At 44.4% G+C, this 23564-nt stretch overlaps 1 protein-coding gene across 7 annotated transcripts in view; it reads left to right on the forward strand.

Annotated features, from left to right (window-relative positions):
• The window catches only part of EPB41L4B (erythrocyte membrane protein band 4.1 like 4B), a 148476-nt gene that overhangs the window by 33714 nt on the left and 91198 nt on the right, over nt 1–23564 (forward strand). For 4 of the 7 annotated variants that reach the window (XM_030823749.1, XM_003260336.4, XM_030823924.1 and 1 more), the window contains exons 2-5: nt 7283–7387; nt 18358–18400; nt 19229–19307; nt 21767–21811. In XM_030823749.1, coding sequence (XP_030679609.1) covers nt 7283–7387; nt 18358–18400; nt 19229–19307; nt 21767–21811 — 272 coding nt within the window. Of the gene's footprint in view, nt 1–7282; nt 7388–18357; nt 18401–19228; nt 19308–21766; nt 21812–21923; nt 21942–23564 lie in introns of all 7 variants that reach the window. The other 3 variants (XM_030823649.1, XM_030823873.1, XM_030823665.1) reach the window with 1 other exon arrangement.

Below are 23564 nucleotides of genomic sequence, written 5' to 3' on the forward strand. Positions count from 1 at the left end.
TCAGGATAGTTCATTTATTTTGGGGGGCAGTTAAGACATCAGCTGTCCATCAGTCTCCCTTATCAGGAGCACAGCTAGGAACCAGTGAATAAGCAAAATGGGAATCTCAGGCTGGCCAGCAAAGATATGCCAGTGTCCATCCCTTCTCCTGCTTGCTGCCTGCCTGCCCCAGTCTTTCACTGGCAACTATGTACTCTTATTTTACACATGATTTTAATGAGCTGGGTTATTTTTAGCTCATGTCATCAGAAGGAGCTGCTACAGAGACATAGACTGACTCAAAACCACCAGTTGTTGGTCTTTGGGAAAAGTTAATGTGTTGGCAGAAAAACTAGAAAACATCGATGCAAGAACTCAAAGGTAGGAGCTCTCTGGAGCCTGCTGTGTTTGGGAACAGCTCACCATACAAGTCTGGAAGGAGATGGCGCATTATTGCATTTCAGAACGGGGATCCCAACTTAGCTGTTACATTCAGTACCTTCTGCTTAAGAAGGCAGGGAGGAAAATGGTGTTGCTACCTCTGGGTTTGAGTTTCAACCCTGTTTTGGATGACTTGGCCCCTCAAGAAGTACTTGTTCAGTGAGAACTTCCTTTAGTTCCTACAGGGCTTCCCATAGCGAGGGAGTAACGTGAGTTGTGTCCGCAACACCCAGAATGGTGGTTGGGATTTGATGAGCAGTTGGCAAATATTTGTTAAATGAGTGGATGAATTCATCACAGAGAGGGAGACCTGGGTAACGATAAGGCAATAAGAAATGGCTTTCCAGGCTTGTCACAGTAACTCATCTTCTATTATAATCACTAGACAATGCATTGCATAATGGAACAAAATTATGCTTAGGTAAACAGCCTTGGCAGTGCACACGGTTCCCTAGGTGCTTGTTCATGGAATACTTAATTTGAAAAGATTTTAATGAGTGTATCCTCTTTTTTAGGCCTGCTGCTGGTAGAGCACCACCAGTCTGTTGTCAGTGTTGTAGCTCGGCTCATCCAGAACATCTCTTTCTTGGCCCCAGAGCTTACCCCTCTCTCGCTGCTATCCATCCTTCCATTCACATCCATCCATCCATCCATCCATCCACCCTCCCCTGCATAAGATAGTCATTTATGGAGTGCCTGATGTGTGCCAGCCAGGCACTGTGCTTTGGGGATGGAGGAACAGAGATGTGGGTACTCAGATGAACACAGCTGGTCCCTGTCCTCAGGGAGGGAGCGTCTCAGTCAGAAGTAGGATTCTGACACAGGAGCACAGGCAGCTGCAGTACAGTGTGATGAGTATGTATATGCTTAAGGCACACACCTGCTTACGGGAATGCTGAGGAGGGAGCACTTACTTCTCCGGGGGCGGGAGTAGAGTTGGGGAGGCTCCTGAAAGATGGAATGTTTGGGCTAAGCCTGAGATGACAGTTTGTGTCATCTCAGATTTGTAGGGGTTGCCCCGGGTGGGGTGTCCAGGCTGGCAGTGCAGGCGAAGTAAGTTGCCTGGAGCTTTCTTAGTTTTGAGAGGGGACACTGCAGGCTGGGAAGAGTGAGAGATGGTGGTTTCAAGGGCAGTGACCTCGATCACCTTGTCTTCATTCTACCTGGTAACCCACTGGGGACCCCTGTTTGGAGGACCCCTCCATTCCAGCCCTCATAATTTAACCAGATTATTCTTGAAGCTGGAAAGGGCTTTTGGGAATTCTCTCTTCCAGCAGAAGGTAGCAAACAAAGACATACTTGGGGGACATATGGGAGGGGCAGTTATAGATATATTAAAAAAAGCGTCAGAGTTGAGTAAAGATGGTACCTATCCCCCAGCCCCTGCTGTCTTCCATCTCCGAGCCAGCTCAGTGAGTGTCTAGCATGGCAGGAGGGACCTGCCATCCCTCGAAAGATCCCTTTCCCAATCTCCACCTCCAGCCCCTTCTACACTAAGAGCCATTTTAGAAACATCAGAAAACTGAGATTTGGAATGACCTAGACAGAAACTTAGGGTAATCCTCTTCATTTTACATAAGTAGAGCTGTGATGGTTCAGTTAATACTCTGTGACTGATGGGATGGTCAGCCCAGAACCAAAACAGACCCAGGTGGGGAACGGGTTGGATTTGGGGCCATTTGAGTTTTGGTGGCCCTGTGTATTCAGGGCACCATTGCAGATTTGCTGCTGCAGGATAAGTCTGGGTTGGCGATACGGATTTGGGGAAATTGTGAATTGCTTAAGGTCGCAGTTGGTGGTGCATCTGGGACTAGAGCACAGGTTTCTTGCTTCCTTCTGGCCCAATTTTTCTGCCACATCCTGCTGCTAAAAGTGTTACTTAACTAGTTCTGTCCCACTAGCAGATTCTCTAATGAAGCACTGGAGCCATGATAATAGGTATTGTGTAGAGCCAGTAGCGATGGATAGTAATAGGGAAAAAAATATCCAAAAGATGGGTTGTTAAGGTCAAGAAGGAAAAGTACCAGAATGGTGATTTTTAAGAAATTGTATTTGGTCTCTGACAACTGCCAGAAGATCACTGTTAAAACTTGGGGGGAAGCCAGACGTGGGGGCTCACGCCTCCGATCCCAGGGCTTTGGGAGGCTAAGGTGGATCACTTGAGCCCAGAGTTTAAGACCACCATGAGCAACATAGCAAGACCCCGCCTCTACAAAATATTTTAAAATTAGCCCAGCGTGGTGGGGTGTGCCTGTAATCCTAGCTACTTGGGAGGCTGAGGGAGTGGGATCCTTTGAGCCCAGGAGTTCAAGGCTACAGTGAACTATGATCCTGCCACTGCACTCCAGCCTGGGCGACAGAGCAAGACCCTGTCTAAAACAAACAAAAAGCTTAGGAACAAAGCCATCCACGGTTTCTCTATGCTTCATCCTAATATAGATGGTTTCCAATTTACAGTGGTTTGACTAAGGATTCTGTGGCTTTATGATGGTGTGAAAGTAATAATGCATTCAGTGAAAACCATACTTTGGGTACCCATGCAACCATTCTGTTGTTCACTTTCAGTACGTTATTCAATAAATTACGTGAGATATTCAAAACTTCATCGTACAATAGGCTTTGCGTTCAATGATTTTTGCTGAGCACGTTTAAGGTAGGCTAGGTTAAGCTGTGATGTTCAGTAGGTTAGGTGTATTAAGTGCATTTTTTCTTTTCTTTTTTTTAAGTCAAGGTGTCACTCTGTCACCCAGGCTAGAGTATAGAGGTACAATGCAGTTTATTGCAACCTCGAACTTCAAGTGATCCTTCTGCCTCAGCCTCCTGAGTAGCTAGGACTACAGATGCATGCCACCATGCCCAACTAATTTTTTTTTTTTACGTTTTTGTAGAGATGGGGTCTTTCTATGTTACCCAGGCTGATCTTGAACTCTTGGCCTCAAGCAATCCTCCAGCCTCAGCCTCCCAAAGTACTGGAATTACAGGCATGAGCCACTGTGCCTGGCCTTAAGTGCATTTACAACTTATAATAGGTTTATTGAGATGTAATCCCATCATAAGGAGCATCTGTACAACTATTTTCATTTTAGCAAATTTCCTGTTTTTATCAAGCAGTCTATGTACATAACACATACGTATATTTATTTAGTTGCAATCACAGCTTGCTTATTCCTTTAAAGTCTGTTTACCTAACATTGTCATTAAAATTTTCCTTGTTTTTTATCTCATCTTCATAATTATCTTTTATAATGGCTGAACAGTATTCTGGATAGTTGATGTGTCGTGGTTCTGCATCCCTGTGGTGGAGAGATGAGGCCATCTCATCCCCCCAGCCTCCTTTCTCCAGTTGCATATCCTGCCTTCTGCTTCTGTTGACCTGTTGCCTTTGGAGGAGTATGTCGAGGAAGGAAAGAGCCTGAAGGCTGTAATCCCATGATGCAGTTTTCATTCTTTGTTTTTACTTTGTGTTATTGCTGCTGTGTGTCACACAAATACAACTGCACAAAGAAAACAAAGGTACCCAGTTTACTGGGTTACGAGAAGGCAGACATCCTGGTACCACTACACAAGTCAGGGGAGAACCCTGCCCACCACCCAGAAGCCCTTAGTGTAACCTTGCCACAAGATCAACAATTACCCTGACTTTATTGTGGCCACTTCCTTGTTCTTCTCTAGTTTTGTCACCCAAGTATGCATCCGTAGACGTTGCCTTTTCATTTTGCCTTTAAGAAAAAAGTCTATTTTAAATCTCTTTTAATCTGTAGGTATCGCCTCTATCTCTTCTCTTCCCTATCTGCTTGTTGAAGAAAGAAATGGGATCATTTGGCCGGGTGCAGTGGCTCATGCCTGTAACCCCAGCACTTTGAGAAGCCAAGGTGGGCGGATCACTTGAGGTCAGGAGTTCGAGACCAGCCTGGCCAACATGGTGAAACCCCGTCTCTACTAAAAATAAGCTGGGCTTGGTGGCGCACGCCTGTAATCCCAGCTACTCGGGAGGCTGAGGCAGCAGAATCGCTTGAATCCAGGAGGCAGAGGTTGCAGTGAGTCAAGATCACACCACTGCACTCCAGGCTGGGCGACAAGAGCAAAACTCCATTTCAAAAAAAAAAGAAATGAGATCATTTGTCCTGAGTGGTTCTCAGAAGCTAAATCTTGCAGAGAGAGAGGTTGGGGAGCAAGGTTACATCTTAGGTGTTGGGGTGTTCTTATCAGGTGGCATGTAATGTCTGGTTGTCTCCTGTTGTGATGTTAGTAGCCACTGATGTTCAGTGCTTAGAGCCTACTACCTGTTAGGGGTTGCAAAGTGATGATATTGCAGTTCTGTTATTTCTTCATTTATTTGTTGAAATACTTCAATACAGAAAAACTCCACCCACCTACTATTTTTAAAAGCTTTATTTAGATTCACATCATACAGTTTGCCTATATAAAATGTACAGTCCAGCAGCTCTTAGTATATTCACAGAGTTGTGCAGCTGTCACCACAAGCAATTTTAGAACATTTCATTTAAATCCCCCTTCCCCCTACAAATAACCATACTCCCCTTAGCTGTCATCCCCCAAAACCCTTTGCCCGAAGCAACCACTAATCTAATTTCTGGCTCTATAGATTTCCCTCCTTTGGAGGTTTCTTATAAATGGATCATATGATGTGTGGCGGCTCCTTGTGTCTGGCTTCTTTCACTTAGCATAATGTTTCCTAGGTCCATCCATGTGGAAGTGCATATCAGCACTTCATTCTTTTTTACGGCCAAATGATAGTCCATTGTACAGTTATACTGCATTTTGTTGATCCATTCATCAATTGATAGATATTTGAGTTGTTTCAACCTTTGAATATTATAAATAATACTGCTATGAGCATTTGTGTACAAGTTTTTACATGGACATATGTTTTCATTTCTCTTACCTACGAGTAGAATTGCTGGGTCATGTGGTAACTAACTCTATGTTTAGCCATTTGTGGAACTGCCAGGCTATTTTCCAAAGCAGCTGCACAGTTTTACATGCCCATCAGCAGTATATGAGGGTTTCTACTTCTCCAACATTTGTTATGATCTGCCTTTTTTTAAGTTTATTTATTTATGAGATGGAGTCTCGCTCTACTGCCAAGGCTGAGTGCAGTGGCACAATCTCGACTCACTGCAACCTCCACCTCCCCGACCTCAGCCTCCCGAATAGCTGGGATTACAGGTGCCCATCACCACACCCTACTAATTTTTGTATTTGTAGTAGAGATGGGGTTTCACCATGTTGGCCAGGCTGGTCTTGAACTCATGATCTCAAGTGATCCACCCGCCTCAGACTCCCAAATTGTTGGGATTACAGGCATGAGCCACTGTGCCCGGCGTTTTTAATTATAGCCATCCTAGTGAGTGTAACGTAGTATTTGATTGTAATTTTGATTTGCATTTCCCTCATGACTAGTGATGCTGAGCATCTTTCCATGTGTTTATTGACCATTTGTATGTTTGGGGGGAACTAGCTGTATATACCCTCTTCTGTCCATTTTTAAATTGGATACTTGCCTTTTTATTATTGAGCTGTAATAGTTCTTTATATATTCTAGATTAAAAGTCTAGATTTGCAAACATGTTCTCCCATCTGGGTTGTCTGCACTTTCTTCATGTCTGGATGTCCTTTGAAGCAAAAAAAAAAAAAAAAGTCTCACATTTTGATGACGTCCAGTTTATTTTTTCTTTTGTTGCTTGTGCTTTTGGTGTCATAGCTAAGAAATCATTGTCTAACTCAAAGTCATGAGGCTTTATGCCTATGTTTTATTCTGAGAGTTTTATAGTTTTAGCTCTTACATTTAGGTCTTTGATGCACTTTGAATTAATTTCTGCATATGCTTCTGTCTACTCTTAGGTTATCCAGTGCTGCAGTTAAAGGGAGATTCAGTGCTGGATTCTTTCCCTTTCTTTACCAGCTTCCATAATAAGGAGTTGCTACCGAGTCATCCAATGGAGTTGGTTTTTTTTTTCTTTGTGATTATGGCACTTAGATTTAAGCATATTTGTGTTTGGATCCATTGACAATGATGTTGTTTTATCTGAGAAGCGTGTCTGCTCCGCTTGGGTGACTATTAAGAAGCCTTTTCATTTGTCAGAGACTTCAGTATTCTTGCGCAGTGGTTTCTCATTCAAATTCTCTCTCAGTTTTCCCAAGGCAGGTGGGGAAAGCAGGTATCCTGAGGCCCATTTTACAGGGGCAGGAATAGAAGCATTAGGAGGAGTGACTTTTACGAAGTCAAGTGGCAGATGCAGGACTTGACCCCTTGTTTCTCCGACTGCTTTCTTGTGCTCATGCCCCATGTGTATACCACATAGTCAAAACCTTGGCATGAACCTGGAATTTGAGTTTGAGTCCTGGTTCATGGCCTGTGACCTCCAACAGGTCTTTGGGTTTCCCTGAGACTTGGTTACCTACTTTGTGAAATCGAAAGACTGGAAGAGCCAATTTCAGAGGATGAGCTTTCTTTCCTAAGTAAGGTTGCCTGCATTGAGAAACAGCCCAGCTTTCGCTATGCTAGAGTAAGGCCCTGTTATACCCTTCTTCAAGCGTGTCTGATTTTGGCAAAGCTTATCTTCCCGTGTAGGTATTCATCCAAAAAGTATTCTTTTTGTAAGAAGAGACTAGCAAAAGTTAACAGGGTTATCTAGATTCTTAACTTTATGCTGTTATGTGGCATTTGAGTTTCTTTAATCATGAGTTTGTATTACACTTACAATCAAACTAATTACAAATTTAAAAATTTGTATGTGTTGACATGTATGCAATTTACAAAGAGAAGTGGGGTTTTAACATTTTTTTCTTACCTAGCTGTCTCACCCTAAGTTTTTTCATCTTCCCAATTGTCTTCCAGAAACATGCCAAAGGCCAGGATTTGTTTGATCAGATTGTGTACCACTTGGACCTTGTGGAAACAGATTACTTTGGCCTCCAGTTCCTCGACTCTGCCCAGGTTGCGGTAAGTTATTGCTTTGATTCATTTCAGAACAGATTGGCTTTTCATTGCTAATTGCACATCCACAGTTGCTAGAAATGGGTAGAGAAAAACAGGAGTAAAACTGTGATACTGTGCCAGTAACAGGCATCGGGATGGAGGTTGTGGTGCTCAAGTGCCATGCATCACAATGCCTGTAGGGTGCCTCACCCTTGAGGTGGCCAATAACCAGGAGAGGATGTGAATGGGATGCATTAGGGATGCATTATAGGCAAATTTCTAGAAAAGGTAGAAAGAAGAAACATCATTATAGAAGTTCTTTTAGGCTGGGGGCAGTGGCTCATGCCTGTAATCCCAGCACTTTGGGAGGCTGAGGCAAGTGGATTGCTTGAGTCCAGGAGTTCAAAACCAGTCTGGGCAATAAGGCAAAACCCCATCTCAACAAAGAATACAAAAATTAGCCAGGCGTGGTGGCATGTGCCTGAAGTCCCAGCTACTAGGGAGGCTGAGGTAGGAGGATTGATTGAACCCAGATGGTCAAGGCTGCAGTGGGCTCAATCGATCCTGCCACCTCAGCCTCCCCAGTGGCTGTATTCCAGCCTGGGTGACAGAGTAAGACCCTGTCTCAAAAGAAAAAAAAAAAAAAAAAAGGAAACGAAAGAAACTCTTTTAATGGTGCTGCTTTTATTTTTAACCAGCAGAAGAGGCTGTGCCACCATCTTCTTGCAGAGTCTGCCTGGCTAAAGAGCAGGTGCTATGAACGGAGCTGAATGCCAGCCAGGCTTAGTGGGGTTGGGGGTGGATGGGGTCGGAGCAGGTCTTGCTGTTGCCGAGAACCATCTTGCAGGTTCCAAGAGGCTGCGTTAGGTCAGCACTTTACTTGCTTTGCCTGAGACAGAACTGTTCGCAGTGGAGATGTTAGAATGAGTGAACTCCACAAAGCTCAGACCCACTCTTTATAAAAGCAGGAATGACTTCATAGTTCCCCTTCCCAACAAAATCTAGCTTGGGGTTTCAAAGATAATTTATTCGACAATCTAGATCTATTTATGGAGTGCCCATTATGCACTGGGCCCTGTGCTGAGTGTTGCGGATAAAGCAGTGCACATAGATATGTCATATGCCAGATGGTAATAGGAGTCAAGAAAAATAAAGGCGAGGAAGGGGTAGACGGGGGGGAGGGGAAGCACTCTTTTAGACAGTGTAGTAAAGGCTGAGTTCCCTGATCAGGATGTTTGAGCTGGAGACCTGGAGCTCCTCATAATGGTTAAGGCTGTCTACTGGAAGATACTTATCAGATACTTCCTGATTGTATCTGGAAGTTGTCAGATGACATGTGACATTTGTAAGGTGAAGATGTACAAAATTGGTACCTGGGAATTAGGTCTGCTGGAGAACGTTAGTGACACGCTGAGTCCTTCGGTGACAGATTGGAATCTGGACGGGAATGCATCCTGGCTACAGTGCCTCTGGGGTGGACACTCTTACTGGATGTCCCTGTGCAGATGTGTCCCTCAACCTCAGCCACTTCCTCTGCATCTTCAGGACTTCCTGTTATGCCACCCCACCCTGCCCCCAAACTGTGTCCTCCTCAAACTGTCCTCCTCAAACCCTCCCGGGTTCCTTCTCATTTCTCAGCCAGAGACTCTCACTCCGCCCACCGGGCCCGGGAGTAGGGCAGAACAACTTTTCCCTTTCCGCCTCTCACTCCAGTTCCGCTTCCTTTGAAGTTGGGCCGACCAGTGTCCTACCCTCTGACCTCATGACTGTCCTTCACATCCCTCGAGGCCTGTGGTGTCTCGGTTTTTCTCTTCCTCTGGGTAGCCTCAGGACTGAAGTTACTGGCCCTCCTACATATTCTGGACACTGTTTCCTGTCATTTAAGCTTCACTCGAGCAGATTGATAAGGCCCACATAGATTCCCACGGGTCCTGTCACCACCCGCACTCCAAGATCCAGAATTCTGCCAGTCCCCATTCCAGGGTAACTTCCCTTGATTCATTCCATTTTCCCAGTTCCTCTCCCTCTGGGCTTGGCCAACAACGGTCTCCTTCTGCCCTTTCTCCCCTCCCAGCCTCCTCCTGCCCTGGCCTTCCTCCCAGCCTGAGCCAGGCCTCGGCCACCTCACCTGTGTCCTCACTTGGCCTTTGATTCTCCTGCCCCTGTGACTGTCCCCTGGCCTCCCCTTGACACACAGGCCCATCTGTTTCCTCTGCGGCTTGTCCCAGCCTGCCAGGCGTTGCTGGAGAGAGCCACGGTCTGTGCCTTCTGGCATCAGCACCGATCACAGGTTCAGCAGAGTCCAAGTCCCCGAGCTGCTCTCTGAGCCTCAGTAGCCCCAGATTGACTCGTGGCCACCCGACAGGTCCATGTCTAGATCTTAGCACAGACCTTTAGTCCAGTCCCCCGGGAGACTTTGTTCCAGCATTTGCCTCACCTGCTGAGAAGAGTGAGGTCGTTCAGCTAAAACTCCTTGAATTTTCTTCCCCTACACTTCCGATTCTGTCTGTCCATCTATTTTTTTTTTTTTTTTTTTTTTTGCATGCCTACTTCTCCATCTACTCTCTACACCTGGAACAGCAGTCCTATTTCCACTTGCTTCCTGAATGCCACATTTAGAGTTCTCTCTGTCCCCAGCATCCTCCACCTGTTTCCAGCATCTGCCACTCTCCAGCCCTCTTCTTCCCTGGAACTCTTCTTGATTCTGCCTTCTCCTGTGTGTCTTAAAGCATGCGGTATTTTTGGTTTCAGAATATCTATGGCCCTGGACTAGAAGTCAGATTGTACCTTGTTCCTGGCTCTGCCTCTGACTTGGTAGGCTTTAGATAGGCTGCCTTGCTCCTCTGGCCTCTGTTTTCTCATCTGTAAAATGGGATACTTGGACCTGTTCTCCAAGAAAACTTACACTTCTAATGTTCAGTCATTCTGGGTCTAAAGGGGAGGTTGGCATGTCTGCTGCAAATGCCTTCTCTAGTTAGAAAGGAGAAGGTATCTTTCATTTCTGCCCTTAGAACCTATGCCTGTTGCCTTGACAGCATGTCCTCATCCCCAAGTGACCCCTCATTAGCCACTCAGATTCCCAGAAAGCCAAGTCTGTGACTCCATTATGAAGGCCTTTGCCATGAGCTTCTGCTGACTTGGCTGGCAGGCTTTCCCGCCTGCCAGTGCCCTATCACTGTGCAGCAGGAGGGGTGTTCACAGCAGGATACAGGCGGCTTTCCCAGGCCAGACACCTGCAGATGCTCAGGCTCTCAGGCCTTTCCAGCATCCAACTCTACGAATGTGAGGCAAAAGCAGGTGGGAGGGTGGGGGTCCTCATCTGCCTCCAGCTCTGAGGATGCAAGAGCTGTGTGGCAGCAGCAGTTCACAGGACCCTCTATTCATTCCCATCTTTGCTTTCTGAGCTGGGCTCCTTACAGCCTTGGTCTGATGATGCCTGCACTTATCTCTGTGCCTTTGCTCGTGCTGTTTCTCCTGCTGTTTCTTACCTGTTTAAACTTCCAGCTGTCCTTCAAGACCATCTCAGATGACCCCCCTCATCCTTCATGAAGCGTGTCCTGAACTCTCGAAGTGTTTTTTCTTCTATGCAAATCTTATTTTGCCTTCTGTGGCCATTTGACTGTTTGGCCTTGGGTTTGTTATTTGTGTGTGTGTGTGTGTGTGTGTATACACACATATGTATTATATATAATATATATGTATATATACACATATGTATTATTTATGTATATACATACATTTTATATATATATATAAAACTTTAAAATTAGATCCTAAGACTTAGGACCTCCTCTTCTTAACTCGGTGATTCTTGGGGACAAGGCACATAACCTAGAACCTTCTTTTTTAGCCCTAGAAGGAACCTGAGGAGATGCATTTGTCAAATCTTTCTAGATCTTTTCTTTACCGTCTTCTAGATGGTGAAACCAAAGCCCTTAGACCTTGGCAAGTCGCTTAGTGAATAGCACAGCTTGGACTCAAACTCAAGTTTTGCAATTCCAGGTCTATGTGCTCTTTCTAGTACATCCTACTCTTGAGCTCAGTTTCCTAGCTGTAAAGTGGAGGTAGTGTAATGACATCTGTTTCATGGGGAATTTGAGGAGCTCAGAGAATTAATGGAGGAGAAAGTTTTTGTAACCTGGGACATGGGTATGGGTCTCCTCTTTGTAGCTGGGCAGTGTGAGGGGGGACCAGAAGTCATCACTGCCCCCAGGGGTGAGCATGCTAAGAAGGTACAGTTAGCTGATTGGAACCTGTAAGGCCCGCATTGCCTGTGGGAGAAACCTTAGCCAATTTAAACAAGAGGCTTTTGGGAGAGTCTGCTGAGATGGGTTTTGGGGTCATTGATTTTCATAGGACCTGGGAGGTGATTGGATGTCATAGGAGGTGTTTCTGCGGACAGTAGGGTAGTAGATGGACCCGTAAGGGAATGGTTCACTTGGCTATTGGCTTATTGCCCCGTAATTGAGCCTCCTTCAAGCACTGGTGTTCCCACCCAGCCCCTGACATGCAGATCAGAGGGTTGGCAGCTGCAGGGCTCTTGGCATGGCTCTCTGCATACCCAGCTTATATCCACAGCTCCCTGAAAAGAGCCAGGCCTGGTTTCCATAGTGCCCTGCCCAGCCCTGAAGCAACTGTCAAAGCCTATTGATATCATCTATTTTTAGCAGTTGGGACTAGGACCTCCTGTTTCCCTTTTCCATGTCAAAACAGGAGGCCATCCAGGAACCCACTCTGCAGATTTCACTTTGGTACAGCTCAAAGCAGGGGCTGGGAGTCTGTGTTTACATATCAAAGTTTGCTTCTGAGAGCCAAGGGCTCAGGCCTGCACCGTCTCACTTTCCCACTGCCTGATCACGATAAGTGCTGTTTACCCAGTTCTCGCCCTGAGCCCAGCACTGAACTACAGTCTTTGTGTAACTCTTGTTTAACATTCATCAATGATCTATAAAGTAGGCCATAAAACAGAACCATTTTACAGATGGTGAAGCTGAGGCTCAGAGACACTAATGTTCCTAAGAATGCTGTGAAGGTTAAAGCCAGGATTCAGAACTTGGTCTCATTCCAAAGTCCAGCACTTTCCACTTGGCTCTACAGCTTGAATATGCACTTGGTTCGTGCGTACATACATATATAGAAGGAAGAAAGGGAAGGTTCAGTCAATCCCATTCAGCTAACTTGGACTTGGAGCTCACTCAGTGCTGAGCTCTGTGGTTGCACAAATGAGCTGGATATTGTTCCTGCTTGCCACATTCTGTTGGGAGACATAGACAAGTAATCCCCTGAACTGCAGTGTATTCAGTCCTCTAAAGGACCAGTGTAAAGGTCCCTCTGTGGGTCTGGAGGAGAGACTGTCTACGTATTATTGATAAAATGAACAAGATATCCAAGAGGAAGGGTGAACACTGATGTGGGCCACAGAGAATAAGAGGAGTTTGCCAGGCAGAGGAGGGGCAGGGATTTTGGGCAGTGGTAATAACAGCCCCACCAAGCAGGAGCCTCCCTTCCTCTCGGGAGCAGGTGTCCTGGAGGGTAGATGTGGCCACCATAAGTCCTTCCCTAAGCTGCTTTTCAACATGAAAAGGGAGCTTTTTCTGATGGTATATTTTGCAGTAAGGAATCCAAAATAGATTATTTTGACCTTTGTCTCAAGACTTGTCAGATGTGTGTCCTCTGGCCTTTGCAGCATAGAATCTGGCAATGAGAGGCACAGGCCTGCATAGTGAGGTTGGTACATAGATATGGTGCCTGCTGGGAGGGTTCAGTGGCCACTAAAGGGACTCTTGCAGCTCCTTTGGCTTTGCTTTAATGATTGTTCTGAATGTCATCACATTTGCCACTTGTGTGGACACTATTGGGTGCTCTTGCCATCTCAGATATAATTATAGAAAGAAAAGAGTGACTACTAGGTATACCTGGAGGGGACATAGGAGAGTATAAATGCTAATAGTGGGATCTATATGACAACTGCTGGAAACAGACAAAACCCCTTCCTTCCACCCATTTGGTTCAGTGAAGTTTCCATAGACAGTGCTTAGGGGATAGTTCTGTTTACAGGGGCTGAAGCTGAGGCTCAGGTGCCTGGGCTGTGAGGTGGGTTGGGAGCGTCAGGGGGCTTGCTTGTGGCCACACATCAGGTGAGTGGCAGAGCTGCAACTTGAACCCTGATCATCTGCCTCCTTGCATGGTGGTCCAAAGAAATGTAAACTGCACTCAAGAAATGCCACAGGGCCTGGTATGGTGGCCCACGTCTGTAATCCCAGCACTTTGGGAGGCCAAGGCAGGTGGATCACCTGAGGTCAGGAGTTCAAGACCAGACTAGCCAACATGGCAAAACCCTGTTTCTACTAAAAGTATAAAAATTAGCCAGGCGTGGTGGCACATGCCTGTAACCCCAGCTACTTGGGAGGCTGAGGCAGGAGAATCACTTGAACCCAGGAGGCAGAGGTTGCAGTGAGCCCCGATCACACCACTGCACTCCAGCCTGGGTGACAGAGCGAGACTCTGTCTCGAAAAGAAAAAAAAAAAGAAATGCCACAGGCCTCTCCTCATCCTGTCTCTGAATGCTGGGAGGCAGGGTGAGTGTTTTCCTGCCCACGTGCAAATACTGGTGCTGAATCGGAAGCTGCTAAAGGGGTCTCCACCACTGATTTAGATGATTCCAAGGAAATCATCTCACACCAGCAGGTAGCTGGTATAGGGCTTGGACATCATGGGGAGCAGGAAAGATCCCCCATAGGCAGAGAAGGCACTTTAGGCTAGTCCGTGGTGTGGAAACCTAGAGTACTGGATGCTGACGCTGACAGGGGTGTGAGTTTGAATTCCAGCTCTGCCTCTTATCAGGGCTGCACCTCCCACACCCCAGCCTTAGTCAGAGGATGGATGTGATACAGTAAACTCCAAAGGCGTTCATCCCCTTCCTTCTCTTTTCATCCTTTGGGTACAATTTGATTATCTCTTCAGATTCCTTCCAGCTCTAGTTTAAACACAAACTATATATATATTTGAGATAGGGTCTTACTCTGTCACTCAGGCTGGAGTACAGTGGTGTGATCTTGGCTCACTGCAACCTCTGCCTCCCTGGTTCAAGGGACTCTCCTGACTCATCCTCCCAAGTAGCTAGGACTACAGGTATGCACCACCACACCTGGCTAGTTTTTGTATTTTTAACAGAGATGGGATTTTACCATGTTGTCCAGGCTGGCCTTGAACTCCTGACCTCAAGTGATCCACCTGCCTTGGCCTCCCAAAGTACTGGGATTACAGACGTGAGCCACCACGCCTGGCCTATTTTTAATATACACAGGGTCTCGTTGTCACCCAGGCTGGAGTGCAGTAGTGTGATGGTAGCTCATTGCAGCTTTGATCTCCTGGGCTCAAGTGATTCTCCCACCTCAGCCTCCTCAGTAGCTGGGACTACAGGTGTATGCTACCATGCCTAGCTATTTTTAAAAAAGAAAAGTTTGTAGAGATGGGGTCTTGCAGCAAGTGTTGCCTAGGCTGATCTTGAACTCCTGGGCTCAAACGATCCTTCTGCCTCAGCCTCTCAAATTGTTGAGATTACAGGTGTGAGCCACCATGCCTGACTTAGATACTCTTTATAAGCCAAGAAAATTTGCAGGTACTAGAAATCCTGTTACGAGTGTCATCACTCAGACTTAATGGTGAAGGCTCAGGAGATGTTCCGGCAGAGAGTTGTTAGATGCTCTTCCAACTCCTGAGCTGCTCTGAGGCCTTGTAGTTCCAGTGCTCCCATGTAGATTTTAGATGATTAAATTCTACAACCAGCCTTATGGGTGTCATATTTCCAGAATTGATGTACTATTGGAACAGATGGGCTTTGCCAAGATCATCTCACACATCTTCATTTATGGAAAGGATTTTGCCAGATGGACTTGGATGAGAAATTCAGATTAGAAACCACCTTTCTAACACCCGTTAGAGTGTTTGAGTAAAATGTCCTGCCATTTGAACTCAAAAATGCACCTGTCTGTTTCCAGTGACTGGTTTAATGGTCTGCTAAGAGGACCGGAGCCATTTGTCTTGGCGTTTACCCACAGGCGGCATGGCTATATTTAGCCAGGACATAGGTGAACATCTGAGACAGGTCCCGCTGCTGCTGAATACAGTCCTCAAAGCCGAGCGTAGGATACAGTTTACTAAATGCCACATTGCGCTTTCATTGCCCCAGTGTTCAAGTCACAGGGTGATCTTGTGGGATAAAATACGAGTGATCAGAGTCTGGAAGGCCCCTGCAACTAAGAAGAAAGTCAGATCATTTTGAACTGATTGGATACAAGATGATGTTTTGTCATCTCTCATTTTAGGATTGTGACTGGGTTTCTTACTGCCTCTGATACAGGCAAGCAAAACCTGATCCGAACACCAAGGGGTCAAGGAGCTTTTAAAATGAAGAAGCCGTTTCTGATTCCATTCTCGGCTTCACCAGCCCCAGACTTTTCATAGGCATCTATCCTGGCAGGCCCTGCTTTGGGCAGGGCTCTGTGGCTGAGCAGGAAGGATGGAGCCCAGCCCGCAATGGCTGAGGGGATGCCTTTTGCAGTGTGGCCAGAGGGCAAAGCAGTCAGCCGCCCGGTACCAGCATCTGGCTGTGGTCTGCCTGTGAATGCACACCAGCCACAGATGTTTGGCCATTTCACCTCTTGGACTAGCCTGTAAAACCTGAAATTGCTTGAGATTTTGCAGAGCCCAAACAGCAATTTCGAGAAGGGGTTGGGGATGTTTCAAGATCTCCAAGATCATCAGAACCTCTTCCTGGGTAGGAGAGGATGTGGAAAACTTCAATACTAAATATTTAACGGGCACACTGGAAGCATTTATGAAAACTGATGCTCTGAGACTCTGTTTAATGAGTCTTGGGTGGGACCTGAATTTTGACTTTTTCAAAGTTCCTCAAGTGATGGTAATACTAATACACAGCCAGGATCGAAAAGCACAGCCAAGGAGACTGCACAAGTTGGACTTGGCTAAAGATGACACTTTGACAGTAGAGGGAGAGGAAAGGGAGGCCTAAACTTGTTCTACTCAAAATGGTGGTGAGGAGACTTAAGAAAGGAAAGAAATGGAACAAGCTCCTTTAAGTGACAAGCCTCTCATGGGCTAATTTAGACTAGGGGATGAATGGTGAATTCTTTAGCATGTTACTTGGTAGGAAAGTAAATATTGAGCTTAAATCAAGTCTGTATCAGCGCCCTCCAGGGGCCAAAGTTGGGGGTTTTCAGCTTGTTTGAGGGCACTAGCAGCATCTGATTCTAATGAGGTGAACTCATAAAACAACAAATGAATATGGACGTGACAACCCAGCCCACCCCCTAAAAATAATATTCTCATTAAAATAAACAATTATGCAGCAAGGTAAAAAGAAAGTAAATGGCATTCACAGCCCCACCATCCCAAAATAAGCTCTACAATTCCTTCTGGACGTATCTAGATAGAAAATAATAATTTTATATAAATGAGATTCCACCTGATTTTTTTTCTCGTGTAACATTGTGCTGTGGATCTCATGCCACATCAATAAATACAGGCCTACATCAGTTTTAAATAGTATTTCATTATGTGGATGAGCCATTTTCTAATCCGTCTTTGTTGATGGACATTTAGGTCATTTCCAATTCAAAGCTATTAACAATGAGATAAAACATCCTGCACATGTGCGTCTGAGATACGCATCTTGCTGTGGTGACATTACATGGCTGCCTAGCCTGGAGTGGAGATGACAAAAGCCCCATAACCCATGTTCTCCCATTGCACTGCCCCCAGCTTATTGTATTATCAGTCATCTGTTATTCGCTTTTGTGTTTCCTTATCCCCTTCCTCCCACACAGTCATAATGGCCTCTTTGGTTAGGTGTGGAGTACACTGTCCTGGTTGGGTCCTGCCCCTCCTCATTATTAGACTGTGCAGAGCACAAATGTGTCTGAAAGCCCATTGGCAGGCAGCAGAATGGCCTCTGACTCTGAGTAACTCATGAGAAACCCACTCTGCTTGTATCACCCCAGCTGTCTTTCTAACAGAGAAGTTCCAGCATGCATTAGGTCCACATAAAGTGATGGGAATAGTCCCTACTTGCCTCACTTTAAAAAAAAAAATTTATATTTAATATTTATTTATTTATCAAGAATCTTAACAGGGGCCTGCTGGGTGCCATACCTTGTGCCTGGCACAGGAAACAGTCACAATTAAGTGCATGGTCCCTGGCCTCCAGGAGCTCATGTCTGCACAGAGGGGCTCAGTAGAATGTTCCTAAATGCAGTTCTCCATGGAAGCTAAGTGGCTGAGACTCCTTAGGACAGCAGTATCAACGACTTCGACTTCATAGAGAAACTTTTATATGAGGCAGATGGTTTTGTAATCTCCTTAGATAAGACTGAAACAGTTCTTTTGGTCAAAGCTAGAGGAAGTTAAAATGCCCTCATTGACCAGAGCAAAATGATCTTAGGCAAATCCCTGCCTGCCTTTGCATTTGCAGTGTGGCTCATTTTCCTGGCAAAAGAATAAAGGGGTTGTGAATTTTAGTTCTGTACTTTAAAGAGTTTAGGACGACAGCCTCAAGACCAGTGCATGATGAGAGATTATTGGTATCATAGCTTGTACTTTTTGCTAGATTAATGGAGACCTGGAATGCTTGGAGAAGATTGGCTGTAACTTGAGAAACTCAGAAGGAAAAGGCATTTGGTGGTTATGCTGATCAATTAGTTAAGGGGTTTTATGTTCTTTCAGGCACCACTTTGTAAAACTTCCAGAAACCAGGGAGTCCCCTCCCCAGAAGAATGCACATATATGCATAAACATTGAATTTTTTATACCATCCCTAGCAGTTTGCAGATTCCCAGCCTAAGAACCCATGATGTGATCCAAACCCTGGTTTTTGTGGGTAGAATTACTAAGGCTTTTAGAGGAGGGTAACTGTGAGGGCTGAATAACCTTGCTGATGAACTATTCCTAAAGAAACTTTTTATTCTTTCTTTCAGCACTGGTTGGATCATGCCAAACCCATAAAAAAGCAGATGAAAAGTAAGTAAGCAGAATTTAGCCCACTCATTTATTTCTTTTTTCTAAGAGTAAAGTCCTTTGCCAGTGTTTGGAGGTGTTATGTTTTCATTAGAACTTGGAAGCATTTTAAAAATTAATTCGGTATTAAGTGGATGATTTTTAATTTCTTAAGGCTAGCCAAAGATGAGAGTTTAAAATTTGAATAAAAATGTTTAGTGGATATTGAAAAACCGACTGTGCTCTCATTTGAAATCAGATGCCTCTGATTAATCTGCTTTCCAGAAACTCAGCTTTATACCTATTATATCTACTTTGTAATGAGTTACAACATAGACTCAGAGGATGAGAGAGTAGGAGGGATCTTTGATAGTCTGCTACAGCTTTCTTGATGTACAGGTGTGGAGACCACATTTTTTAATGTTGTTTATGCCTGGGTAATTTTTAAAAATTCATATTCTCTTAAAAGTACTTTAAAGTATTTTTAGATAACAGAATACTTTGCATCACCTTGCTTTAGCCTTTGTACTTTGTAAAAACTAGCTGTCAATTTGGAGTATTGTGGCATCGGGGTGGAAGTAAAATGTCAGCTTTTAGTAATCTGTCTAGATCACTAGGGTTTTTCTCCTGGAATGAGGTTACTAGCTAAACTATCTTAGTCAACACAAAAGTCCATCCATCTCAGTTTCCCTGACGAGGACTGAAAAGAATTGACTAGTGTCGCGTGCCCAGTTATGCTGTCCTGATGTCGTGCTAAATGTTGTAGATTTAACGTGCTTTTCCTTTTGTCCATCCTGTGATCTTCAAAACTGGGGGAAAAACATCTTCAACCTTCCATCTCCAAATGTTTAGTTGGACCTGCTTATGCTTTACACTTTCGAGTTAAATACTATTCTTCAGAACCAAACAACCTTCGTGAGGAGTTTACAAGGTAGGCCACGATGCGAACAAGCTCCCGCCCAGCAGGGCTTGCCTTACATGTCACTGCTGGCTCTTCTCAATTGTGGGTTTGCCTCTTCTTCTGTCTGCCGTCTTTCTGTTTCTCAGCAAGAGTTATTAGTACTTTTCTGGTGCTTCTGTATTCCGTTAAAAATCCACAACTTTGCTTAATTTGACATTTTTCTGAGTGAATAGAAATTCTTGTCACACTTCTATTTTCTTGGACCCTGGGTAAATTGATTGGTTGCTCTGTGGTGTTTTATTTTTATCTCAACTACAAAAAGGGAAGGCAGATATTGGAAAAGCATTTCTCAGTCCTAAATCGCCATCTTATGTTTTAAGGGATTGCAAAATATTCTCTTGATTGTTATAATACAAGGAACCCTCTTTAAGGAAAACAGAGTAATTATAGCAAAGTTGTTAAAATCCCTTCATGTTATCTTTTAACTCCCCTGAATTGCATTTTTTTTTTTTTTTTGAGACGAAATCTTGCTGTGTTGCCTAGGTTGGAGTGCAGTGGCACGATCTTGGCTCACTGCAGCCTCCACCTCCCAGGTTCAAGCGATTCTCCTGCCTCAGCCACCTGAGTAGATGGGATTACAGGCGCGCACCATCACACTCTGCTAATTGTTTATATTTGACTGGAGACAGGGTTTCACTGTGTTAGCCAGGCTGGTCTCAGACTCCTGACCTCAAGTGATCTGCCCACCTTGGCCTCCCAAAGTGCTGGGATTACAGGTGTGAGCCACCGTGCCTGGCCTGAATTTCTTTTTTGTTTTGTTTGCCCATGTCTATGTCTTGGACTTTAGAAACAGAGAAGAAAAAGAAAATTTGAGTTAACATTTTAAATGTGGAGTTTCCCTCTAGCCTCTTCCATCAGTGAAATTCTCTACAAAGCCTTTTCCTGCTTTTGATATCCCCAGAGCCTCCTTGTCATTGTTTGTGTGATGGACTGCAGTGGTGACATATAGGCTATGTAGGCTGCTGGGTGGTTCTTAGGGAGATGACCCCTAAGTAATGCCTTAAAGACTGACTGGTTATCACCATTTCCCCTGGGCTTTTTTTTTTTTTTTTTTTTTGGAGACAAGGTCTCGCTCTGTCACCCAGGCTGGAGTGCAGTGGCGTGATCACAGCTTACTGCAGCCTCAACCTCCCAGGCTCAAGTGATCCTCCCACCTCAGCCTCCCTAGTAGCTGGGACCACAGTTGTGTGCCACCACGCCTGGCTAATTTTTTGTATTTTTTAAAATAGAGGCAGGGTTTTGCACTGTTACCCAGGCTCCTGCTGGGCTGCTATGGTTAGCTTTTCTTATAGGAATCAAGAGTTCTGGCCATGTTTATACTGTGTCTCTTGTGAGATGAGTATACAAGATGGTATCCTGACATTCAGAAGTGAAGTTCAGTGGTGGCCAAACACCTGTCAGGAAGCAGGAACATTCTGGAATGTACTAGAACTTTCAGCACGCCCGATCTCCTTGATTTCTGGCAAGCAGTCATTCTAGTGTTGCTCCTCAGAGTCCTCTATGAATGCTGCTTCTAGCTGTCATCAAAGCCGTTGGTTTTTAACCTGGGTCGTGTGCATCAGAAACACCTGGGAAGCTTTGAACAGCTCAGATTCCTGGGGGCCACTCTCGTGTGTAGGATTCTGTTTCCATAGGTAGGGAGCAGAGCACAGGCAGTTTTGGTTTTTACAAAGCATTGTGAGTGGTTCTGATAAACCTCCTGGTAAAAAACAAACAAAAGATACCCCTCTTATTTAAGCCAAGACATTTATTTTTTACCTGAGTAAACCCTACGCGTGTTATTTGCTGGCTTCTTTCTCACTTTTTGTTACCCCTCTAGCCATTTGCAGTCCAGTGCCAGGATTTTTCTTGTTTCGTGTGTGTGTGTGTGTGTGTGTGTGTGTGTATGTGTATGTGTGTGTGTGCGCACGTGCGCCTGTTTTGTGTTTTAAAAGAGTCTGCAGTTACACTGCATCAGGGGAAAAGAAGCCCCAGCGGTTTTTTGACTAGAATCAGCTGCAAACTTTTTGTTACAATCCACCGCAGCAGATCTGGAATCGGCTGGTGGAGCTGGCTGAGAGCCAGACCCCGCGGCCCCACCCTGCCTGGGTTATTGGACATGTTGCATGCCCACGTGCCACGTTCGGCTCTCTTCTCCAGCACCGAGGGGGTTGTGGAGGCCGTCGTTGGACCGTGACGTGTATCATGTTCCATCCTACAAGTATCTTGCGAGTTCCCCACATGCACTCACCTTCCTAGCATGGTTCTGCGATGCCTTCCTGGAGACCCAAGAGGAGATGCTTCCATCAAAGTTCTCATTTGATTTGGACTCCTTTTTTACAATGCAAAACTCCATGCTGTGTGTGGGGTGGGGTTTGCAGTGGGAAGCTGGGGATTGGGAGTGGCTGGGAAAGAGTTACCCTCTGTTGACTTTTGTATATGTTTGTCAGGTACCTGTTTGTTTTACAACTCAGGCATGACATTCTTTCTGGAAAGTAAGTATGTTTTTGTTCTAACTCTTAACCCAGGATAGATCATAGTATATTTCAAAATAATTCACTGTTTTAACTCTTTTACCCTTGTTCCCTTTTCAAAATTCAAAAAAAGTGCACCAGGCATTGTAAAGTGAGTCTAATACTTGTATCACTGTCATTATCATCCTATTTTAAATGATTACTATATGGCTTGAAGCATTTCCAAGACCATTTAATATCTTAAGTGATGTGTATTTGGGAATAACTCTCTCCCTGATCACATCACTGTCCCATTCATAATGGCTTTTGTCGTATTTGCAAGCAAGATACGTTATTAGTATGTATACACTTACAAGTATTTGGACAGTCAAAAAGTGTCATTCATCACCATCTGCATATATGTAATGGAAAGAGGTTATATTCTGATTCCAATAGAAAGTTTTAGACATCTCATCTCACTTCCTTTTCTCGTCTTAAAAATGGCTTTGAAATACTAGGCCTCTGGCAGCACACAGTGATCATTGAGCACAAGAAGCATTGGCACTGAAGTGGTTGATTTCGCATGCAGTCTTAATTTACCATAAAGATAGGGGGTTTCAACAGGCATAGCTCTTATAACTGTCATTTTTCAGCATCTGTACTGAATATTTTCTATTACATGAAAAACTAAGGCTATATTGAGTCTAAAAAGTAACCCCTGCTATTGACAAGAATATGTTCTGATTTTGAATATAATCTGAAGGAAATTAAAAATGTAATTTCCAAATTTGCAAACTCTCTATAGAATATGTGCTATAAAAACCTCAGTGAAATGTACTCCATAGACCAATAGAACAAGTAGATTGTACAGTGTATACATTTGCCTTATTCAGCCATGCAATACAGACCTTTGGTTGGTGTGTGTATTATGAGTGTGTGTACTTTTTTTTAATCCTCTCTCTCTCTGTCTCTCTCTCTCTCTCTACCTCTCTCTCTCCATAGGTGCTCCTCATACTAAAGGCTGTGTAACTCTAGAAATTGTCCTCGGTTTGGAAAAATATTAATGGCAACACCTTGCATTTGTACAGTACTTTGTAGTTTACATGCAGTTTAGCCTGCTTTGTATTTCAAAGCAGAATGGTGTTCGAGTCCCAACATTACTCCCTTCCAGCTGGATGACCTGGGGCAAGAGCCCTTAACACTGAGTTCCTCATCTATAAAATGGGAGATGGGTCGGGGGGGCTCACTGGCAACACCCATCCTAAAGGTTTACAAACTTGATGCATTGACCAAATTGGATAATATAAATGAAAAGACTTTGAAAACTATGAAGTGCTATACCAATGTATGTCATTATTATTTTTCTAACCAAATTTGAAATATTACGTATGAATGAGATCACTGAATTTGCAGTAGTACTCTTCTATGGCTGTGCCTTAGATAGACTTAGAATGCTGAGTGTATCCAGCCATGCTGGCAGTGTTCGATATGGTGTCTGTGTGTTTATTTTTAACGCTATGACCTTGTTTCAAGAAAGATTTGAAGGCAGCTTTAAAAAAGATGCATGTACTATATCAAGATAAAATAAATTTAAAATATGTTAAAAATAATAAGGCAAAGGGAATACTTTTCATTCTGTTTTCTAAACTTTTCCATTCTTGCCAAATTCAGTAAAATTGTACACGATTGATAGAAACTATACCGACATTGGGTTATTTTGCCCTATGAGGAGAATTGACTTTGGGAAATTTGTAGTGCAAGTCAGCTTGTTGCATTCTTTAGTGTAGACAGCAAA

Source organism: Nomascus leucogenys, chromosome 1a (genome assembly GCF_006542625.1).
Source record: "Nomascus leucogenys isolate Asia chromosome 1a, Asia_NLE_v1, whole genome shotgun sequence".
NCBI classification, from domain to species: domain Eukaryota; kingdom Metazoa; phylum Chordata; class Mammalia; order Primates; family Hylobatidae; genus Nomascus; species Nomascus leucogenys.